Source organism: Onychostoma macrolepis, chromosome 03 (genome assembly GCF_012432095.1).
Source record: "Onychostoma macrolepis isolate SWU-2019 chromosome 03, ASM1243209v1, whole genome shotgun sequence".
NCBI classification, from domain to species: domain Eukaryota; kingdom Metazoa; phylum Chordata; class Actinopteri; order Cypriniformes; family Cyprinidae; genus Onychostoma; species Onychostoma macrolepis.
This window is the reverse complement of record NC_081157.1, coordinates 25,676,316-25,700,698: the sequence shown is the minus strand read 5'-3', so window position 1 is coordinate 25,700,698 and position 24,383 is coordinate 25,676,316. Positions and strand designations below refer to the sequence as shown.

The following is a 24,383-nucleotide window of genomic DNA, read 5'->3' as shown; positions in this document are numbered from 1 at the left end:
ATAAGTCTTGATAAGTTGTTTAATAATTAAAAATACAGTTAAAAAAAAAACAGTAATATTGTGAAATGTTATTACAATTTATAACCACTGTTTCATATTTGAATATATTTTAAAAAGTATTTTTTTCCTGTGATGACAAATCTTCAGTGTTTAAAACTGAGCTGCTTGATATTTTTTTTTATTTAGAGGGATTCTTTGATGAATACAAAGTTCAAAAGAACAGCATTTATTTGAAATAGAAATATTTTGTAACATTACAAATGTCTTTACTGTCACTTTTGATCAATCTGATCAATTTGTGTCCTTGCTGAATAAAATTATTCACTTCTATATAAAAAAAGAAGTCTTACTGACTTTTTAATAGTAGTTTATAATGTACAGAATACAAAATGTATTAAATGAATAGTGCCCAGTTAAATAACTTAGCTTGCTACTCTTTGTAGCTTTTAACTACTACTTAAAAATGAGTAGCTTTTATTGTAACCTTTCAGGGCTTTTTTGCTGTGTTATTACAGTTCAAACTCTCAAAATGTGTGTTTTTGTGTGTCTTCAGATCTAGAGGTGCGTGTGTTGAACACAGAGACAGAGTCTCAAGATTTGTCATTCCCTCAGAACGGTCCCAGTGACAGCAGCATCCAGCTCTCGGCCTCCACCTTCAAACAGTACAGCCGCAACGGTCAGTCTCAGCTCCCTCTCTCTTCCTGTCCCTTCCATCTCGATGTGCGACTCGCCCCCGTGCAGTTTCACTGAAGCTTAGCGAAATTTCCACTTCGCTTTACCCGGTTATTGGTTGATAATAATAAACCTAATCAGATTAACAAAAGCGCTGAGACCATTTCTTCCCTGATGGTTTCTTAACGGCGCTCTTAATCGAACAGCCCGAGAGGCGACTAGATTACTATCATTTTCAGGCTGACAGAGCAATCTCGGCACTCTTTTCTTTTCTCCCGCTTCTCTCCTTCCTGTCCCCTCCATCTCTTAGCCATCTTATCCCGCCATCAGCTTTCCTACTCCTCGCTTTTTCCGCCACTCTTTCTCACAGTTTAGCCTCTTTTTTGAAGCCGCGTCGTCATTTGCTGCTTCTCATCAGGGACAGGTTGGGCGGGGGAAGTGAGATTAGTATGATTGAAACAAACGCACATGAAATATTCATACAGAAGAAACGGAGTGAGTGAGTGCTGAAGGGATGAATGTTCCGTTGCCCTCCATATTAAAATTCCTTCATCCCCCGATCACTCACTCACCCCCTCCCAGCCCAAATCATTTTAACCTTCTCTCAAGTCCCTCTACCGCTCCCTTTTTCCTCGTAGTTGTTATTCATATCCTTCCGCCACTCAGTAACTCTCTCCTTCTTTTTTGTGCTGTGTTTCTCTGCACAGGCCAGGTAAAAGTGGTCTTTGTACTCTATAAGAATCTGGGTTCGTTCCTGTCCACTGAAAACGCCACCGTGAAGATGGAAATGGAGGCGGGGCCTGGTGGGCGGGGCCTGGCAGTGAATTCACACGTCATCGCAGCGTCGATCAATAAAGAGTCCAGTCGAGTGTTTCTGACCGAGCCTGTGGTGTTCACACTTAGACATTTACAGGTACATAAATCTCACACAGGCACACACAAGCAAGAAATTACAGTAACACTTTAGAATAGGGAACACTTGTTAACTATTAACTACGACTTTTCCCTCAATAAACTTATAATTTGCTGCTTATTAATAGTTAGTGCGGTAGTTGTTAAGTTTAGGTATTGGGTAGGATTAAGGATGTAGAATAAGGTCATGTAGAATAAGGCATTAATATGTGCTTAATTACTACTAATAAATGGCTAATATTCTATTAATATGCATGCTAATAAGCAACTAGTTAAGAGACCCTAAAATAAAGTGTTACGGTTACATTCGTAAAAACATGAACACATTTCTGTGTAAATTATCTTTTTTTGCATTGATTATTATCCCTCACTTCCCCTAAAATCACCTGTCCTCAGACCTCAGTACTTCATGTACACACTACTGTTCAATAAAGTAAAAACATTTACATTGTCTTACAATTAAAATAAATGTTGTTCTTTTGAACTTTATATTCATCCAAGAATTGACACTGTTTTCAACATATATTAAACATTTCTTGAGCAGAAAAGTAGCAAATCAGATGAATATAGAGTGATTGCTGAAGGATCATGTCATGTGAGACTGGAGTAATGATGCTGAAAATTCAGCTTTGCATCAAAGGAATAAATTACATTTAAATGCATATTCAATTATTAAACAGCTATTTTAAAGGGGACCTATTATGCCCCTTTTTACAAGATGTAAAATAAGTCTCTGATGTTCCCAGAGCGTATATGTGAAGTTTTAGCTCAAAATACCTCACAGATCAATTTTTATAGCTTCTTAAAATTGCCACTTTTAGGGTATGAGCCAAACCGATTTTGAGTATGTTGCTTTAAATGCAAATGAGCTGTTGCTCCCGGAGAAGAGGGCGGAGCATCAAGAGCTCAATCTCTGGCATTAGCAGTGCTAGCCTTTGCAAATAAACATTCCACTATTAGTACAAGCCTGCTATCTTTACAGAAAACGATCTGTTTCAAAGTAGGGCTGGGCGATATATCGAACGCTATGATCATGCGCATCTCGTCAGTAAAGCTGGTTCCATGATTAGCATTAAATCTCCATCACCTGCTTTCAAATGGAGCAGCATTTAATACACAGAGCCGCAGATCACTGCCAAGCTATGTAATATCGCGTTCATTACCGCAGATGAATCACCTTCGATAATGAACGCAATATTGTGTAGCCTGTCAGTGAACTACGGCTCTGACAATTAGCTTTAACAATTAGCCTTACAGAGTGCCAAGAAGCTCTTTCAGAAAGGCAATTTGGAAAACAAACGTGTGATACTTAACTTTGTCTGGAGCTTATGTTCGAGCACGAAGCATTGGTATTGATTCCTAAACATTTAGGGGACTTTACCAATGTTTTCTGGGATATTTCCTTCGAAAATGAAATTTAACCACAGTGTCCTCGGCTCAGAGGGGAGATTATGGGGGGAGATTATGGCGACTCCTATGTTCATTAGTGCATCCCAAAACACAGTGCTTGTAATGCCTCTTTGGCGCTGACGTTGTATATATCTCCAGTAATAGTGGACTGGAGCTTCTCAGTCTGTGTGTATGCTAATAGGGCAGAGAGCGTCACAAATGGGCAGGACTTTTTCCCCTCAGTGACGTGAACAGAGGGAGAATCTGAAACAGCTCGTTTGGAGAGACTGTTCATGATTTATTTTGTGGTGTTGCTAGCCACTTAACTCTTTGCTCGTCAGCGTTGTTTAAATAAAAAATAAAAAAAAGTAAATTTATTTATTTTATTTTTTTAAGTTGCCAGCCACTGCCGGAATTTTTTATCATTTTCACAAAAGTTTAATGGCCCCCAGAATATTTTGTTGTATGAATATCTGAACAAACAGAGCCTCTGCTTTAAAAAACAACAACAACAAAAAAACGTTTTATTCGAGCTTCGAGTTTCATGAAACATGTTCTGCTTTTGTTTTCACTCTGCGGCCACGCAACTGTGTTCAAACACCTTATAAAAGTGATTTTTGCATAATAGGTCCCCTTTAAAAAAATGTTTTATATATATATATATATATATATATATGTGTGTGTGTGTGTGTGTGTGTGTATATATATATTAGGGATGGGAAGATTCCCCAATTCGATCTGTGCATCGGCATAAAAAGTTAAAGATGCGATGCATCAGTTTAAAAAGTGGGCATCGGCTACAAGTTGTCAATTATATCGCAATGCATGGTTTCTAACATATTTGCATCGGTAAAAACCGATTTATTTATATATAATTACTAGTGGATGCGCTATACTTTTATTATTTAGAAAGTGACCAATAAACTGTGGCCAATATTTATATGTAGATTGATTTCTCCTCTCGAAACTGTTTCTCAAGCGTGTTCTCGCAACCCATCACCACTGCTGCGTGAATATGACGAATCAAAACACCACGGAGACCCGAGGAAAAACGGGGATTAAAGTCCAAAACCTGACTTGAAATAACCTAACAAATCAATTGGGGCTAAACCGGTTCCATAAACGACCAATTAAATTCACACAATCTCACTAATTTGTGCACGCTTATTCTTAAGCAGACCTTAATGTCGATTGTGAATCAAATCGATCCACCATGGCAAACAGTGAATATATTTGTGCTGTTTAATGCATTTGATGTTGTGTCTGAAAGACGTTGTGTTTTCCTTGGTGCATAACTGACATGTCACAGGTATATTTTTCATCTGTAAATGTCAGAAAGTCAAGCAAACATATATATTTTACTGTCAGGAGTGGGCGAGGCACAGAGCGCAATCGAATAGGAGCGCAATAATTCTGAGTAAAATATACATTTTGCTAAAATATTTGTTTTTGGACATTAAATGTGTCTCTTGTGGAATTTTAAACCTACATATAAGTGTATTTTTATGATAGTAACTGTAAAGGGACTATTAATGGGTCAATTGTACTAGCTTACAATAAATCAAATGTAAGCTAGTACAGTACTAATTACTAAGCTCAAATGAGTTAACGTGTGTTTCTTATAGCAGTTAAAACAGTCATTTTCTTTATTATTTATTTTCATTTTTAATTCAGTGATTGTAACTTTTAAGACCAGGTTAGTTTCCCAGCATAAGTTGCCACAGTGACTAAGCTTGATCTAGGCCTATGTTAAATTTGCTTTGTGGAACCAAATCATTTGACAATGAGTCAGACTAACTGAAATAAGCCTGGCTTATTTGGTTAACTTGTTTTATGAAACAGGCCTCGAGGTATTAAAAGTGATCTCCATTGCTTCGTATTGCATCGAATCGCATTGTGTTGAATCGAATCGAATCGCAATCGGATCGCACTGCATCGTAATAGGGGTGAATCGTATCGCATCGCATTGGTAGCTGCTTCATATGTATCTTTAGTGTATCATACTTACTTACAAACTCTTTACAGTTTGTATAAAGAGTTCACATATCATGGTTGTATCAGAAAATAGATTTAATTGAAATTGCAATTTCTATTAAGTCTTTCCGTGTTTTCAGTGGTGTAGGAGGTGCCATTACACATCTTTCAAAAGAGTATTGAATGTCTAGATCAAACAGCAAAGAAGAAGCAGAAACAATCAATCGCGTATGTAAGCAGATGCATATGTAAAATAACGTGATCATCAAGCATTAAACAACATATAAATGGAATATAATGTCGATCCAGTATGGAAGCGATCTATTCCATTTTTGTAAAAATCATTGTTCTGAATCTGATCTAGACATAGTCTTTTACAAAAACACAATTTTTTGTTCAAAATGTTGCTTTTTTTTTCCATGAAACTTCCCCATATTCAAGTGTTAATAAAAAAGATTGCATGAAGCTCGAATAAAACGTTTTTTTGTTGTTGTTGTTTTTTAAAGCAGAGGCTCTGTTTGTTCAGATATTCATACAACAAAATATTCTGGGGGCCATTAAACTTTTGTGAAAATGATCAAAAATTCCGGCAGTGGCTGGCAGCATAAAAAAAAAAAAAAGTAATTTTTTTTTTTTTTAAACGCTGACGAGGAAAGAGATAAGTGGCTAGCAACATCACAAAATGGCTCCTTCATTTAATACATGTGTGTTTTGCAAATTGTCGTTATTTTGTCAACACTGCAAGCAGTAGATCAGTTTGAGACCATCATCCTGTCACATCGATACATTCATCAGCGTGACTGCTACAGTACATGTGTCTACATATTTATAATGAATAATTGCTGTGACAGAACAGCACACATTTGTGAGCAAATGGAAGCAGCAGGAAATGGCTCGTGCCCCTTAAACGTGAATTTTTCTGAACATGTTGAACAGACAAATCCAAACATAATTCCTTTTGTCGCTTCTGTAACATGTCTCAGTACTCAAGAATCAATGAGAGATTTATTGTTTATAATTCACTCTAATTGTGCTGCCTTTGCAGTGCAGAAACTGCTATTTCAGACAATACAGTGAAAATCAATTTGTAAGTGCTAGATGGTCCCTGACCATGAAGGCTTCGCACATGACTTCTAAACAGAAAACATTATGTGTGAAAGTCAATCTTTTCCGGTCTCTCTGTTGGTTCCTCTTTGCAGCTGGAGAATCATTTCAGCCCAAACTGTTCATTCTGGAACTACTCCGAGCGTTCGATGACGGGCCAGTGGTCTTCTCAGGGCTGCAGGCTGATGGAAACCAACAGCACGCACACAACTTGTTCTTGTAGCCATCTAACCAACTTTGCCGTGCTCATGGTACACCACGAACCCGACGTAAGACATATTCCTTCTTTACATTCATCACCTGCTCACAAACAAATCTAAATATAGCTCTCATGCACATAAACAACTTTTTTGCTTGCACACAGTCTGTAAGACAAACACACATATCTATACACATAAGAGCAAAATACACAAACAAACACACAGCAATTTCAGCTTGACATTTACTGGATTTTCATAAGCCACTCTCCCTCAGGCATCCTATCCGTTTATACCATTTCCCTTATCCATCTCTCGGTCTCTCTCAGTATCCAGGCAGGATGCACGAGTTGATCCTCTTTGTGATCACATGGGTGGGTATCGTCATTTCGCTGGTGTGTCTCGCCATCTGCATCTCCACCTTCTGCTTCCTGCGAGGCCTGCAGACCGACCGCAACACCATACACAAGAACCTGTGCATCAACCTCTTCATCGCTGAGCTCCTCTTCCTCATCGGCATCGACAAGACGCAGTACCACGTGAGTGAATTCCTGATCTATATTAAGGGAAGAATGCACTGGGAATGAATTTCACCCGCTGATTGTAGTGTTTATGTGCACCCACTGATAGAACATGCTGTCTGCGTTGTTTTAGCATCCGATTAACTGAAGGAATTAAATGCAAACTGCATTAAGTGCAGGTAATTTGCATTCATTTGCATGCCACAGTTCAGATGAGTGCTTGTTCTGAGTGCTCAGTTATGGAGGATGCAGCAGACTATCACAATCTGACGTACTTTACTGGGGTTTCATTCCCCATGTTCTTGCTCTCTGATATAAATGAATACTTTCATTCAGCAAGGATCCATTAAAATAATCAAAAGTGACATTAAAGACTGTCACTTAAAGACAGAATTTCCTGAAAAAGCAGCACAGCTGTTTTTAACATAAGAAGTGTCTCTTGAGCAGCAAATCAGCATATTATAATGATTTCTGAAGGATCATGTGACACTGAAGACTGGAGGAATGATGCTGAAAATTCAGCTTTGCGTCACAAGAATAAATTACATTTTAAAATATATTAGAAGTAGAAAACAGTTATTTTAATTTGTAATTATAGTTCACAATATTACTGTTTTATTGTATTTTTAATAAATTTTATTTTTATTTGATCAAATAAATGCAGCCTTTGTGAGCATAAGAGACTAATTTCGAAAACATTAAAAAACTTAATGACTCCAAACTAAGTGAAAGGTAATGTAATTAAAACAATACATTTCAGAAACAAACATTACCCTTGTAGCTTGTTATTCACTTCATGGAACATTTTTGGGCTAGTGAAAACATTTTCACTCTGACTTTCTAAAAAATTGCCTCCAGGCAACATTATGCAACTCTGCTGTATTATATGTTGATTATGCATTTACTGCGCATTTAACCAGCTGCTCCTCTATCTGTTGATTCTTTGGGGTGTAATTTTCACTTTGAAGCAAGCGACATTAATTAGATGAGTTTTAAGGTTATAGTTTTAAAGCTGCAATTGTTGCTTGTCAGTCTTTACGAACATGCCATCAATAGGCCGTGTCGCACTGTGGGATCTCTGTTGTCATTAGTATCAGACCATACGACAGTAAAAACAAAGAAGATTCATCTTCAGTGCTCCTGGTTTTTCATCTGACGGTCATAGAAGAAGCCACACTGCAGGACTATGCCTCAAAACTTCTGACATTGACAGAAAAATTTTGATAGTAATGGTCATTAATCGGTTGTCTGCGAATATGTCAAACTAGCGATCTAAGACTAGACTGGCCTGGAATCAGAGGAATCTTAGGATTTTCTAAATTTGTCTCAGGCGGTCAAATTGTGGCCAAAATAGTAGTGTGTACCCGGCTTAAGTAGTTTTTTTTCTGTACTCCTGCTTTAACTGAAGTGTCATGTCTTGTCAGGGATGGGGTGGGGTTTGGTTGGCCAATTTTTTGGTTGTACCCTGTGTGTTGAACAGAGTTTTACATAGACCACCGAAAGCATATCGTCAGCCAACCAAAAATGAAAACCCTACTGAAACAACATTTCTGAGGAGATCAACCAATTAAAACATTAAACACTGTGAACGATTTAAAGTTGCTGAGTTCAGATCGAAAATTATACCCTAAATTATCAGCTCTGCTATGTTTTCCAATTCAAGAGCAGCTGATTGAATGTGTAATCAATATATCATACAGCGATCTTCAGAAATGAAAGTTAGCATGGACACATTTTAAAATGATTAGAATATTGTGACTTATTAGTTTCATGATCAAACAAATTGTGATGCCTTTCACATCAGTCTATTGACAGAAATTTTCCTGTTGAAAGCAGTGGTGTCATCTGATTGGATGATTTAATGCATCTCTTCCAGAGTTCAGGCTGCATTAGTATGCTGGGAATTGAAATCATTTTACAAGGTGCCAAGGTTGCTACAATGAGCTCTTCAGAAGAAGAACTTGTAGCTGGATAGTGTTTGCAGGTTGTTTTTTTTTTCTTTTTCAGAAGATAACATTTTTTATAAGGCACTTAACAAGTAAATGATAAATCCATGAGCAGATCTGTATCTTCCGCTTTGCAGGGGCGTAGAAATGATACGTAAAGTGTGGGGGCTGCATTTTGAATCTCATCAGCCTCTCTTTGCAAGTATGGTTGCCAAGTTGCAGTGGATACATTTATACAAGATATGATTTGAAAGCTTAAAAACCAAACTTTCCAGAAACGTCAGTCACTCTAAAATATACACGTCATAAAAAATTTCATTATTAAGCCGAAAACTTAGTTGTGACAACTACGAATATAAAAAATATATATATTTTTTTTTTTTTTTGTCGAAGACTACTTCTCTTCTGTTGTTCACTTCTTCTCTCTTAAGAAATTTACTTCCTGTCAGGCTCAGCGCACAAACTGTGCCAAGCACAACTTGAGTCATGAATATTAATAATGTTATGTGACGTTCGCACTAAGTGATTTGCTGAAAGGTGGATGTTTTTAGGTGAGTGCACTTGCAATAGTGGGATCACTGTTTGCCGCTTGCGCATTCGTTCAGCCAGTCAATTGGCAGATGCTTCTGCTGGGAGTCCTTTTATATGCAGGCTACATTTTCTTTTTCTTCACAATGCAGCCCAGCAAAATATATCACTTTTAAATGTGATTATCATCTGAAAACGGAGGGGGGATGCATTTATTATGTTTTTTCAAGTGTGGAGAGGACACAGTTTTATGCTAAAAGTCACATAAAAACACGTAATTCATATCAGAGGGTCTCAGAAGTAGGTGCTTCTGGACCAAAATAAAGTGCAATGTGGACCAGACTTGATGGTATAGTCCACCCAAAGTGGCTAAACACAAAAGAAGATATTTTGAAGAATGTTAGTAATCAAACAGTTTCAGTTCCCATTGACTTCCATTGTATTTTTTGTGCAAATAGAAGTCAATGGTCAACAAACCTGTTTAGTTACTCACATTATTCCACATATCGAGGGGTGAGAACCAGAAAGGCATAAGTGACATTTCACCAACTTTACAGGAGAGCCAAAACAAAAATTTTACCATAGTTTGATCTGACATTGTCACGATTCACAGGGAAACATGGAGACGAGGAATTCACAAAACGAGAGTCTTTAATAATCCAGCGGGAAGACATAGAGCACAAGGAAGACATTCAAGAACTAACCAAACTAACTAAAAGGACAAGACCTTAAATACACAGGACAATCAGGGAGGAAGACAAAACACACCTGGAAACAAATCAACAATCAACATGAGGTAGAAACTGGGTCACAGGGAACACATGGGGAGCAAAAACACAACAAAACAGTCCAGGGGCGTGACATTACTTCCCCTCCCGGAAGGCGCGTACCGCGCCGTAATACTTCCACTGGGGTGGGGGAAGGTAGGAGCCAGGGAGGAGACAGGAGGGTGCCAGAACAGGAGGAACCAAGTTGGACCCAGGCCACAACCATAACAGCGGCCCACGGTGGAGCCGACAGAGGGTGGTGCCATGGAGGAGGAATGGCCGCCGACCCCAGGGGGCTGACCAACGGCAGTGGAGCAGGTGGTGGAAGAGCCCGAGGTGCAGATGGAGAGCCGAAGAGCAAGGGTGACGGGGAGGATCCAGAGGGCCCAGGCGGAGCAAATGGTGCCGGCGACCGAGGCGGAGGCGGGGATCCAGAGGGCCGCGGTGGAGCAGAAGCGACAGAGGACTGAGGAGGAGACGAAGGGATGAAGGAGCCCGACTAAGCCGGAGGGACGAAGGGACGAGGCTGACGGGTCGACGGGAGGATGGCAGTCACGTGGGGCTCACACCATACAGATAGGGGGCTGAGGGCGAGCAGAAGGGCTGACAGACGACAGTGGTGGAGGAGCCAGGAGCAGGTGGGAGGAATTCACAAAACGAGAGTCTTTAATAATCCAACAGGAAGACATAGAGCACAAGACATTCAAGAACCAACCAAACTAACTGAAAGGAAACAAATCAACAATCAAAGTGAGGGAGAAACTGGGTCACAGGGAACACATGGGGAGCAAAAATCTCCATTTCACCAAAAATATAACTTACACCCTTCTGGTTCTCACCTCTCGAAATGTTCTTTTATGTTCCACAGAAGAAAGAAAGTCATACAGGTTTGAAAAAAACACGAAGGGGAGTAAATTATCATTTTTGGATGGACTATTCCTTTTATGTTCATAGTCACTATGCATTATACTACGTCTGATATTTTTCTCACTAACTCCCTCTTCCCTCTTTTTTGTCCAAATACAGATTGCATGCCCCATTTTTGCGGGTCTGCTGCATTTCTTCTTCCTGGCTGCATTCTCCTGGATGTGTCTGGAGGGAATCCAGCTGTATCTGATGCTAGTGGAGGTCTTTGAGAGCGAATACTCTCGAAAGAAATACTACTACCTGTGCGGCTACTGCTTTCCCGCCCTGGTGGTGGGCATCTCGGCAGCCATTGACTACCGCAGCTACGGGACTAAGAAAGCGTACGTATAATGCAGTCCAGATGCGTCATGCCCATTCAAAGTGTTGAGTTAAGTGTATTTTGAATGCAGCTTCCAAAAGACAAACAAATAGCGAATAATATTTTCTATATTTGATCCATTACACCAGAATGATTAAATTGTTCAACGCGTCATATCATCAGCTGCTAAATTCAAATCTGTGTTCGCTGGCGCTGAGCCAGAGACAGACGTGTTTTTACTGCACAGCGCATTATAACCAATCACACACGATTCTGTTGAGCTTATGACGGCAATGGCCAATCAGAGGCATTCAGATGAGCCATTGCTAAAATGCCGGTGTTTTCTTGACTCGCTCACTGACTGAAAACCTCTTTCTGGCGAATTCCCTCGTTAGAAACAACATGTGTGTATGAATCCGTAAGTAAGATCTTAATTTCACAGTGTAAACAGCTTCAGTGATTTTAATGGTAGTTTTTGAGAGTGCTTGAACTCTAGACTGTCAGTGAAAATGTTCTTTGACAATGTAAATGTTTTTTGCTCCCTTTCTGTACAATGAAAGTGTTATGATAAGCAGAACCTGATTTTACCAAGACCCTTGAACAACATTGTGATTAACCAATCAGATTTGAAGAACCAGTTTATGGTTTTTGTGAAGTTTAGGCTTACAATCAGTGTTTGGTACATCAGTGTCATTCATCTATCACTTTGTCTGATTTTAGGGATTACTCATGGTTAAGGTTAGGTTTAGGTGTAGGGATTTGGTCAAGACTACATTTTTGGATTAAAATGTTGTTCCAGGGTCAACAAAATATGTTGACCTAGGAACACATCACACTCAGGATGTGTGTTATGGTAAGTAGCCTAACTTACAATGTTTTTATTCACATTAACTTTCAATGTTAAATTCGTATTAAATATAAAGTCAGTCATATTAAAAAAAATGTTATGGCATGACACCCATATCTGTTACTTAAGTAAACAGACAGGTTTTATTAATACATTATTAGGCTACTTTGACCATCGCCCACTCTAGATCAACTAACAGGGTGAGAATCAAGATATTTCATGATATAGATAATGTGTTTGGGAATGTTTCGAATGCCCCCACCCTCACTCGTGCCCCCTCAAAAATAATGAGTGCATGACACCCCTGATGCAGTCTATGTGTACTCGGCCATACAAGGGCCGTTGGTTTTGAGCAGGGGACGCGACCCCCCTCTTTAAACCATTTGTTTCATTTAAATGGATTCCGGCAAAATGGCTCTCTGGGAGTTTAAATTCCATATAGTGCAGTATCATCTTTCACTAGGAAACATACACTGGAATTATGTAGTTTGGAGTTCAGTTGGATGATTGGCCGCTGACATGTGATCCTAGCCTAACCAAGGTCATCATTTGAATTATAAATGAAGCCAGTTAAAGATGTTGCAAGCATTTTTTTTTGGAATAGCACGCATAAATCTGACAGATCTTGCTCTGATAATTCACTTTACAAGAACATCTCAAAGCTGCATTTCACACTATTTTTATCATTACATCAGAAATCTAATCTTAAATAATTAGGGAGTTTATAATCTAATAAACAAAGTCTTAAAAAGTTACGGAAATTTCTTTTTTTTTTTTTTTTAAATCTAAAATGTTTTATTTATTTATTTAAAAAAAGATTAATTTATTTATTTATTTATTCAGCTTTTGTTTTAAAATGCTTAAAATAATACTAATAATTTGGATTGTTAAACCTCGTCTAATCACTAACAACTAAAAAAAGGTATGGTTAAAAAGTTATATAAGTCCATTGGTCAAAAGTGTGGGAGCCCTAATTTTACCTCTATGTGTTTGCTAACATTGCTTTCTTTGAGGGGCGGGAATTTGGTGAGAAGGCGTGGTTTATTCTCTGGCAGAAGTTAACAAAATCGCTTACAGCACCTTTAACTGAGCTGATTACTGCATGTGTGAGTGTGTGTTGCTCTGTGTGTTTGTGTGCATGCAAGTGTGTGTTGGTCTGTGTTTATGTGTGTGCGACTGTGGAAAAATAGCACAGCTGCAGACTTTTGAATGTTGACTACAGTGCAGAAAATGAGACGCTGACTCTGTGCACTAATGATTAAAAACTGAGCTTAACCTTCAACTATACATTTATTAGCTTGTTTTTATGCCAAAAAATGTATGTATAAAAATGTATGTAACAATAATATTTTAAGATGTCTTGCAATTATTTCAAAGCATTCGATGATCAATAATGTGCTACTTTATAAAATGCATATGCGATTTTGCCTGTAATGAAGTGATCAAGTCTTTGAACAGTGAAATGTTACTGATGAAGTTATCGTGTGTGTATTTTGTGTGTAGATGCTGGTTGAGGGTGGATAACTACTTCATCTGGAGTTTTATCGGCCCTGTGTCCTTCATTATCATGGTATTGTTCTCTCCAAACATTCAGTGCTCTCTCTGCTTTGCTCAGAGTTTATTCCTTTTTTTCTCTCTGAAAAGTGCTGCGCTAGTCATATCAAACAAAGCACTTTTGTTCACCTATGGATCTGTTGCTGCTGACGACTATGTTTTGGCTGTAATATGCTTTATATGAGTGTGGAGCTTAGATTAGGTTTAGATATGGGAACTTGCTGACATTTTCGTAATTACAATATATTTTGCTAATGCGTTAGCTCTGTTTTTGTTTTTATTAGTTTGTGAGAGGTTTTTTTTTTTAATTTATTTTTTATCTTTGTAAAGTTCTTTTCTCACTTGCATTGGATCTCTCATCTAACACAAACCGAGTGAATTTCTGTGTAAATGTTCGTATCACCATTCTCATGTAAATTGTTGCATTTAATTGCAGCAATTTAAGATAGAACGATTTCACGAACAATTTACACTGAAATTCTGCTTGTGTTTTATGAATGAGGCTCATTGTTAGGAAGAAAGCCATGGTTTAAATTGTCTTTCCAGTGTAGACATTTTCTAAAGGGCTTGTCCTTTATATATAGCCAATAGGCTTTAATTTGTGTCACAATGACTTGGAAGTTTTGGTCTTTAAGTTGTATTTTTCTTTTCCCTTACCTTTGACCTTTAGTTGAACCTGGTGTTCCTCATGATAACACTTCACAAGATGGTCCGTAACTCATCCGCCCTCAAACCTGACTCCAGCCGCCTGGACAACATCAAGTGAGAGACTTCCGCTGCAAAAATGCACATTATAGTCACATTATCTACAATGTTTTTGTTGTATGTGTATGTATTGTGAATGTATGCATGTTCTCCCTCAGGTCCTGGGCTCTGGGGGCTATCGCACTGCTCTTCCTCTTGGGTCTGACCTGGGCCTTCGGCCTCCTCTTCATCAATGAGAACACCGTCATCATGGCGTATCTTTTCACCACTTTTAATGCCTTCCAGGGCATGTTCATCTTCATCTTCCACTGTGCTCTGCAGAAAAAGGTCAGTGTCATTAATGTTTCATACCCAGATAATACTTTGGGGACACATTTGCTGCAAAATTTCCTCAGAAGTTATCTAAATATGGAAAAACACAAAAATGGTGGTGTCATCACAGGTTAAAACAAGTTAAAAATGCTCTTTTAGGAATACCTTTGGGTTAGGATTCATCTGTGATATTATTAGTTTTATAATTAGCTTTATTTAAAGGTGAAGGATGTAATTTTTGCACGGTTATTGGCAGCAAAAGAAAAATACTAATTGTTTTCAAACAGGTTTTCAAGCACTCCATCTGTCATTGTTCAGTTAAACAAATGGAAGCAGTTTTGAAACTCTAGCTTCCCTAGCTACTTCCTGTATAAAGCAGTTAAACAGTAGTCAAGCTATCTGAGCTATTAACAAAAAGTGGTTAAATGCATTGAGATTTCAGAAGAATGTAATACGTTATTAAATATATATATATATATATATATATACACATACATATATACACACACAGGTGCATCTCAAAATATTTGAATATCATGAAAAAGTTATTTTTCTGTAACGTATTTCAAAAAGTGAAACTTTCATATATTCTAGATTCATTACATGTAAAGTAATACATTTCAAAATGTATTGTTTGTTTTTTTTGTTTTAATTTTGATGATTAGAGCTTACAACTCATGAAAGTCAAAAATCCAGTATCTCAAAATATTAGAATATTTACATTTGAGTACAGTATAAATTCCGGATATCTCTTGTTCTTTGAAACCGCAATAATGGGGAAGACTGCTGACTTGGCAATGGTCCAAAAGACAATCATTGACACCCTCCACAAAGAGGGTAAGTCACAGAAGGTCATTACTGAAAGGGGTAGGAATAGTAGAGTGCTGTATCAAAGCATATTAAATGCAAAGTTGACTGGAAGGAAGAAATTGAGTAGGAAAAGGTGCACAAGCAACAGGGATGACCGCAAGCTTGAGAATACTGTCAAGCAAAGCCAATTCAAACACTTGGGAGAGCTTTACAAGCAGTGGACTGAAGCTAGAGTCAGTTTATCAAGAGTCACCACGCTCAGACGTCTTCAGGAAAAGGGCTACCAAGCCACTTCTGAAACAGAAACAACATCAGAAGCATCTTACCTGGGCTAAGGAGAAAAAGAACTGGACTGTTGCTCAGTGGTCCAAAGTCCTCTTAAAATGTTGCATTTCAATTGGAAATCAAGGTCTGGAGTCTGGAGGAAGACTGAAGAGGCACAGAATCCAAGCTGCTTGAAGTCCAGTTTGAAGTTTCCGAAGTCAGTGATGATTTGGAGTGCTGTGACATCTGCTGGTGTTGGTCCATTGTGTTTTATCAAGTCCAAAGTCAGTGCAGCCTTCTACCAGGAGATTTTGGAGCACTTTATACTTCCATCTGCTGACAAGCTTTATGGAGATGCAGATTTCTTTTTCCAGCAGGACTTTAGCACCTGCTCACAGTGCCAAAACCACTTCCAAGTGGTTTGCTGACCATAATATTATTGTGCTTCATTGGCCAGCCAACATGCCTGACCTGAACTCCATATGGAATTTAGGGGATATTTTCAAGAGAAAGATGAGAAACAGTCGATCCAACAATACAGACGAGCTGAAGGCTCAATAGTGCCTCAGCAGTGCCACAGGCTGATCGCTTCCATGCCACACCTCACTGATGCTGGAGTTTGTGCTGAAGGAGCCCCGACCAAGTGTTGAGTGCATAAATGAAGAGACTTTAAAGAACTTGAACTTTTCTGTTTTGCAAATCCTTTTTTTGATTGATCTTAGAAAATATTCTAATATTTTGAGAAACTGGATTTTTGACTTTCATGAGCTATAAGCTCTAATCATCAAAATTAAAACAAAAAAACTTTTGAAATGTTTTACTTTACATGTAATGAATTTAGAATATATCAAAGTTTCACTTTTTGAAATAAGTTACAGAAAATTTCACGATATTCGAATTTTTTTGAGATGCACCTGTATATATGTGTGTGTGTGTGTGTGTGTGTGTGTGTGTATGTATATTTCTTATATGTTTCAATATTATATATTGTATATGTAATATATATATGTATATTTCTCTGGCATTTCTTTCTTTTTGCTGTATCAAAAATGTACCAAACTGTGACACCACTGTATCGTATTGAACCGAACCATGAATTTTGTTAACCGTTACACCCCTTATATATATATATATATCGCACCAGCCAACATTGCCTGACCTGAAATGTTTTGCATGTACACTTATTTTGATGTGTTGACTAACATACTAAAGCATGTATAAAGTACTTGATTATAACGTGTAAGACATTTAAAATTAATAGATTTTAAATGTACTTAAAATTGCATTAAAATATTTAAAATTGCAACATCATTATAAATGTGTAATTACAAATACGTGACATACAAGTTACAATAGAAATGACATTAAAGTATATTTTAGTTAACCATAAATGCTTGTCAGTACATACAGCAGTATACTTTAACCATATTTCAAAGACAATGTTAGTAATTTTGAAATTACATTTATTTAAGTCCTAAATTAATTTGGTGAAAACATACTTTAAAATTCAGCTAATAGCGTTTAATATTAATTCAAACTAATACATTTTTATTTGATTGCAATTAGTATGCCGTTAAGTCTCTGAAAACATGACATATCATGGTTTCATTTATGGTTTCATTAGTCACTTTACCTTCAGTAACTGAACATGTGTAGTGTGCTTAAGGGCAAATGCTCTGTGTTTTTGTGTGTTTTAGGTACATAAGGAGTACAGCAAGTGCCTGCGTCATTCTTACTGCTGCAGTCGCACCTCCACCACGAGCTCTCATGGATCGCTGAAGAATTCTGCCCTTCGTGCCAACAACCGCTACTACACCGGCAGCCAGGCACGTCATGCAGCGGTACACAGACAGGTGACACACATGCACACTGACAGCATCGCTATTTATAGACTGCTTTTATATTCCATATACCAATTCACCCTGCTCACCTGTTTCAGAGTCGAATTCGTCGCATGTGGAACGACACGGTGCGAAAGCAGACAGAATCGTCCTTCATGGCTGGAGACATCAACAGCACTCCCACTCTAAACCGTGGTGAGACCCTCCTTCTGCCTTAAAATTTCCCAGCATGCACCAGAATCCGTTTGTACCTATGTGTCTGTGCTTAAATGTCTTGTTTTTTCACTGAAGTCCTTTTTAAGAAAGTAATTTCACTCAGCGCCCATATTTGCTATGCCTCTGTGCAGCTGTTTCAGGCATCCAAGACTAACTCCTATCTACTGTACCGAATTCTTAAAAACTGCTGGCTAAATTCACATTTAAATTTTAGATGATATGAACGGTCCCATAAGTGTAGTTTCTTACACTTAAACAGCATTAAAGCATATATTTCAGTTCGGTCCAGCCAATGCGCATATGCAATGTCAAGTACATGTCTCAGAACAATGAATGTTTCTATGTGAACCAAAACTTCTGTGACTTTACTGAACCGTCTTGGTATATATACAGTCTTTGAGTTCTCTTATAATATTAGGAATGTTTTTCTATGCAGCAGAACAACAAGTGACTATTTTCTTCTATCTCTTTGGCCCTTAAAATGAAATGGGCTATTTTTTGCCCTTTTCACATGTGAAATGAGAAACAGCGCTCACAAACAGACTGCAGGTTTTGATGTAGCGGTCAATTGTATTTTTGTTTTTCCGCCTATATTTTTCATTAACAGCTTCTTTTCAAAGCCTACATTACATTGAGACATATTTACTAATAATATATGCTGAAATGCATCACACACTGCTAAAGTGTTTAATTACTGCTCTTTCCTAATTCAAGGTTTTTAGTTGATTTCCCCATATTTAAATTAGTTTAATTAAAATCTTTACTTCCTCGTTACATGAAAATGTTTTTATAGACCAGTGTATTAGTATTATGTATGTACTGTTATAGCATTCATTCATATTTTGAAATAGTCTTGCATGACAAAATTATAGTAATTTTTTCATGCACTTTTGTCATTTTTATTAGTATTTTTTAATATTTATATTTAGCTTTAATTTATTTTTATTTCAGTTTAAGTAATGATAATGTTACTTCAGCTTCAGCTTATTTTATTTCAGTTAATTGTGAAGGCAACATTTCTAAGTTTCGTTTATTTCAACTTTATTTCAGTTTAAAAAAAATAATAAATTAGTTTAAGTTACTAATAACAATTCTGTTATAGACCTTCTTGGTTTTTAGCAGATTTATTTTTAATAAATGCATTTTAAGTTCAGAAAAAGGCATATGTTCATAATACAGTGAACTATCAAACAGATATTTGGTTCTTCATGATCTGACCTTTTTTAATACGTTCAGCACTTGGACTGTAAGGGGAGACTAAACGATAGTTAATAGAGAGAGAATGCGAGAGGCAGGCTGTTTCCATCACCGGATCCGGAGTGTGGCGTCACCATCATTCTGATCATCCCAGGGATCAATGTTTGTGGGAGGAGAGGGGGGCGACGACAGAGACGCCGTAGCTAAATCAACCGCCACTCTTTATGCTAATTCTATCCATTTTGTTTTTAATGAAGTGATTAGCCGCCGAATGAACGGGGGGTAATTACTCTAATTGAGGAGAATGACAGTAGCGTCCTCACTGCAGTGCGCCGATTGTTGCTTTCCGGGGACTTTAATCAAGGCGAGAGAGAGAGAAAGTACGAGACAGAAAGGCAGATCTAAACCATATAGCAGCAAAAAAAGAGAAGAATAGATTCCGGGGAGAGGAAACGGCAGGGTTTTGTGCCGCGGGAGAAAAGTTTTTGGATGTTACAAGAGTGAATGGCAGTCAGAAGTAAAGATGGAGGGTAATGAAAGGGCGCGTGTATGTGCACACCGCTGTCTTTATCAGATTCATCTCCTATCGCTCTCATTTCCCACTTCACCGCCGTGTGAAGTCTTTTCTGTGCTTCCAAGAGCCGCCGTCGTACCTCCATCTCCCTCCCGCTGGCCTAGATTCCCCTCACATTTTACACACGACACTCCAGTGAGATATTTACAGGAATTAAAGGAATATTCAAAGGTTTAATACAAGTGAAGCTCTGTCGACAGCATTTGTGGTTTAATGTTGATTAACACAGAACATAATTTTGACTCTGTCCTCTGTTTTTGGAAACTATTGGTACTATCAATCTGAAGGGTTTAACAGAAGAAATCTGAAGACATGTGATCTGTTCCCCAATAATGAAAAATGACTCACCCTCTGGCCATCCAAGATGTAGAGGATTTTTTTTTTTTTTTTCATCAGAACAGATTTGGAGAAATGTAGCATTTCATCACTTGCTCAGCAAAGGATGCTCTGCAGTGAATGGGTGCCGTCAGAATGAAAGTCCAAACAACTGATAGAAACATCACAATAATCCACAAGTAATCCACAACACTCCAGTCTATCAATTAACGTAGTTTGAAGTGAAAATCTGCATGTCTTTAATAAACAAATTCATCATTAAAACAATTTTACCTTCAAACCATTGCTTCTGGCTAAAAATACAAGTACTCTATCCAAAATATTGCTTTCTCCAGGGAAAAAGTTCTCATCTGAATCAGGAGAGAAATATGCACAGATCAAACACCATTTACAAGCAAAAGCAATTCAAAACAAATATGTTGGTGGATTTTGATGTGAGAGGACAATAGGAGATTAACTTTTTTTACTGGAAGAAGCTTTATTATGAATTATGGATTTGTATTTTGGCCAGAAGTGACAGTTTAAAGATTTGTTTCTTTCACTGAAAAAAAAAAAAAAAAAAGTTTTCCTCTGAATTTGCTTGTAAATTTTTACAGAGTACAAACACGCAGCTTTTCACTTCACATGACAATAATTTATGGACTGGAGTGGTGTGGATTACTTTAAGATCACTGTGGTGTTTTTATCAGCTGTTGGGACTCTCATTCTGACGGCACCCATTCACTGCAGAGGATTCATTGGTGAGCAAGTGATATAATGTTACATTTATCCAAATCTCTTCTGATGTAGAAACAAACTCATCTACATCTTGGGTACATTGTCAGCACATTTTCATTTTTGGGTGAACCATTCCTATAATGCACTTGCATTATTCATTCAGTGAAATCTTTCCTACTTTTCTAGGCGGATGAACATTTGGTTATGCGCTGCTGTGGGCAGAGTTTGCACCATGTAAAACAGTGCTCGACATATCTGGTATCCATATTGCATATTACACAAACTTAACAGGTTTTCTCGTGTCAAATCATGTTTAGTTAATCTTTTACATAGCTTAAACGGCATTGTGTGGCATTAGCGGCATTACATGGTCTTGACAACTAAGTTGACAGATTGAATAGGTCACAATAGTCTCATGTTTAATTCTTGTTGGTGTGCTTGACAGTGTGTTTACTACATTGTGTCTGACTGTAATGAGGAATGAGCTGGAATTATTTTCTGTGATAATCAATTTTATGCCACAAATGCTGGTGGCACAGCTTTACTTGTATTAAACTTGGAACATTCCTGCAAGAGGTAAGAAATGTGTGTAGTATGTGTGGTGAGCATGAGCGAGCGCACGTCTAAAATTAATTCTTGAGGCAGTCCTCTCTGATAGATGATAGCACGAGAGCGCAAGGTTGCACTTTGCCTCAGTCCACTCTATGTCATACTGGCCTCTTTTTAATTTCATGGCATTTCTGTCTGAAAGCCCCAGGCTGCAGCTCTGCGCCTGCATTATGGGCCATACTGAATGTTCCATTTCTCTGAGTCACATTTGTCTACTGCAAGCGTTCACATTTCACTGGGAAATGAACCCACATTTCAGTGGCTGCTCTGTGGAACTACATAATAGCAAATATTACCATTTCCCTCCCAATGACTGCATCTGACAGTGAGGCATGGAATTACGCTCCACGACTACTCTTCAAATACATTTCGGCTTCGCTGCAAATAAACACTTCATCAAATCAGCCATTACGACATCACACAAAGACATTAGGGATTTTTTTTTTTTTATGCCAATATGTTAATAATATGCTTGCTAATAAGCAACTAGTTAATAGTGAGAATTGGTCCCTATATTAAAGTGTTACCAAATACACAATAGAATTACAGGCTTGATGCGGAACAGCTTTTTATATCACTGTAAACCAGGCAATCTTACTTTACAAGTGACTAGCACTTTTCTGAACAAAAAGAAAATAAGTAAACACAGGGTCTACTGGGGCATAAGCAGATCATATGAAAATGTACAATTTAGATTGTAAGAATATGGTAACACTTTATTTTAAAGACCAATTCTTACTATTAACTAGTTGCTTATTAGCATGAATATTACTAACATATAGGCTGTTTATTAGTACTTACAATATATAGCACATATTAATGCCTGATTCTGCATGACCATATTTTAGATCCCTTAATTCTACCCCATACTTAAACTTAATTACCTTACTAAATATTGATAAGCAGCAAATTAGGAGTTTATTGAGATAACAGTCATAGTTAATAGTTAGTTAATAGTGAGAATCGGTCGCAAACTAAAGTGTTACCATGAATACATGTCAGTTAATACGAATTGGCTACAAAGGTAAACATTTGCAAAAATGTAAAAATAGTTACAAATTTCCATGAGATTGTGTTGGTCTAACCCACTTTATGGCTGTTATGTATATTCAAAACATACCTGTAGCATGGCCTTCAGTGCCTTGCTGCTTAAATAACATTTACAGAGTAGGATTTTGAAAGTCAGAGTCACAAAATATTATGACGTTTATGTGAAGAATTTTCTTTTTCCTTTTTAGGTACAATGGGGAACCATCTTCTGACCAACCCCGTGCTGCAAACCCGTACAGGAAGTTCACCCTACAACACACTGCTGGCTGAGACGTTTACCCCTCCCTCACCTGGGGTCTTCAACTCTACTGGTAAGTGTAGGTGGACCTTATTTTGTATTGGAAAGAAAAATCACAAATGAGATCACTTTTACATCTTAATTGTTTATCACGTAGAGTTTCAGAACTGTTTGAATCTCAAACTGTGCTCACATTTGCCAAAATGCAACCTAAAGTTGTAGCTATTTCGTAGGCTTCATAAAAGTTGATGTGCAAAAGAAACTTAACTTTTTAGCTATGAATGAGCGTCCTCTGAGTGATAAAATATTCCTCTGGAATGTTTTTTTATTATTATCATTATTGTACATGCAGTTTCTGCCACAGTGTGTGTGAGTGTCACAGATGGTATTCATGTGCTGCGATCTGTGCACTCTAGTGCATATGCTGTGTGTGTGTAGGTCTGTGCGTGTGAGTTTACACCCTGTCGGTCTGTCAGTGTGATTCAGAGGGGTGGACAGGGGTTGACCATCTGGCCAGCGTTTTAATCCCTCCTGCTGGAAAGACAGACCAGAGCATCGATTAAAGCTAGGGCTGAAGTTGAGTGACTGACAGCGGAGCGTTCCCTGAAGATTCGACACAGAGTATCGGCATGGCTGGGTCCGTGCCGCACATACATACGTCCCAGGCTTCGCTCTCTTGCCGTACCGTTCGCTTTCGTGTTGCCGATTGAGAGGCAGCGAGAGAGAAAGATAGCTGCGGTTCCCATGTCAGTGGGGTGAAATTTAAGACAGCGTCTCTGTTGAATATTTTAAACGTTCCCTCTCTGTGTAATGTGTCAGGCTGACGGTGCGCCGCTCGGCTCGGCTCGGCTGAGAGGACATTTTTAGAATGCTTATCGAGAGGAAGTAGGAGGAGGGCCTCATTAGAATGTCTAATTACTCTCTCTCTGCACAGAGGAGCGTTGATTAAAATCATACCGGGCATTAATATTTAAACCCCCGCACGCCTTGGTCTGCGCCGCCACACGCATCTCCCGCGTTCAATACACACCGACGAGTTAAAAGAATATCACAACATCTCTGGCGTGTGAAGGGGTGCGTGAAATAAACATCATCTTGACTTTATGAGGTTGAAGTGTGAATAACGTCTCGCCGAATAATGATCGTGCCAAAACCAAACAATAAAGCTCTGTTTCTCAACTCCCCAAACCAAAGAATGAGCGGCTGTTTCTAAGATCCCAACTCCCAAGACTAAAAGAGTGAGATACTGATCTGAAACTCCTCAGTCCGCAGAATCAGACTCTGACCCAAATCTATACGATAGTAGTTCTGCTGTTTTCATATTTTATCTATGAGTAGACATCACAGTTTTTAACGTAAACCTCAGAGGGAAAGCTGAGGGAATAGTAAAAAATCACTCACATAAATTATCCTCTCTCTCTCTCTCTGTCTCTCTCGCATGTATTCTAGTGAAGTCTAAAAAAAGTAAATTCTTAGAAAAAATATATATATTAAAAAAAAAGTTGTATTTAGTATAAATTTACCCAAATTTAGATATTCATTCAAATCCCCTGAAAAATATGGTGATTAAATGATAAATGATTTACACATTTTGTTTTTCTCTCTCTCCATTGATGTACATTGTTGTCTCTTTATGGCTATTATATTATTTCAACAATAGAGTTCCTAAGTGTGACATTTGTTTATGCCGATGTTCAAGAAAAAGAAGGTGGTTTCATGTAAAGCCCAAGTTAAAAACATATCATTGATCACTGTTGTTGTCTTTCTTTTGTCTCACTTTGCCCTCACATGGCCTCACCATGGATCCACAGGAACTTTCCGTGACCCAAGTAAGACTCTTTCCACTTTCAGGCTTATGGCTATTTTCAGTGTTTTATA

General features: G+C 38.0%; 1 protein-coding gene across 2 annotated transcripts in view; it reads left to right on the top strand.

The window, feature by feature from the left end:
- adgrl1a (adhesion G protein-coupled receptor L1a) overlaps positions 1-24,383 on the top strand; it is a 177,950-nt gene that overhangs the window by 144,557 nt on the left and 9,010 nt on the right. Inside the window, exons 13-24 of one of the 2 annotated variants that reach the window (XM_058770095.1) lie at positions 554-676; positions 1,380-1,585; positions 6,147-6,320; positions 6,578-6,787; positions 11,037-11,257; positions 13,586-13,652; positions 14,307-14,398; positions 14,500-14,668; positions 17,425-17,568; positions 17,667-17,763; positions 22,456-22,578; positions 24,317-24,334. In XM_058770095.1, coding sequence (XP_058626078.1) covers positions 554-676; positions 1,380-1,585; positions 6,147-6,320; positions 6,578-6,787; positions 11,037-11,257; positions 13,586-13,652; positions 14,307-14,398; positions 14,500-14,668; positions 17,425-17,568; positions 17,667-17,763; positions 22,456-22,578; positions 24,317-24,334 — 1,644 coding nt within the window. Of the gene's footprint in view, positions 1-553; positions 677-1,379; positions 1,586-6,146; positions 6,321-6,577; positions 6,788-11,036; positions 11,258-13,585; positions 13,653-14,306; positions 14,399-14,499; positions 14,669-17,424; positions 17,581-17,666; positions 17,764-22,455; positions 22,579-24,316; positions 24,335-24,383 lie in introns of both variants that reach the window. The other variant, XM_058770094.1, reaches the window with a different exon arrangement.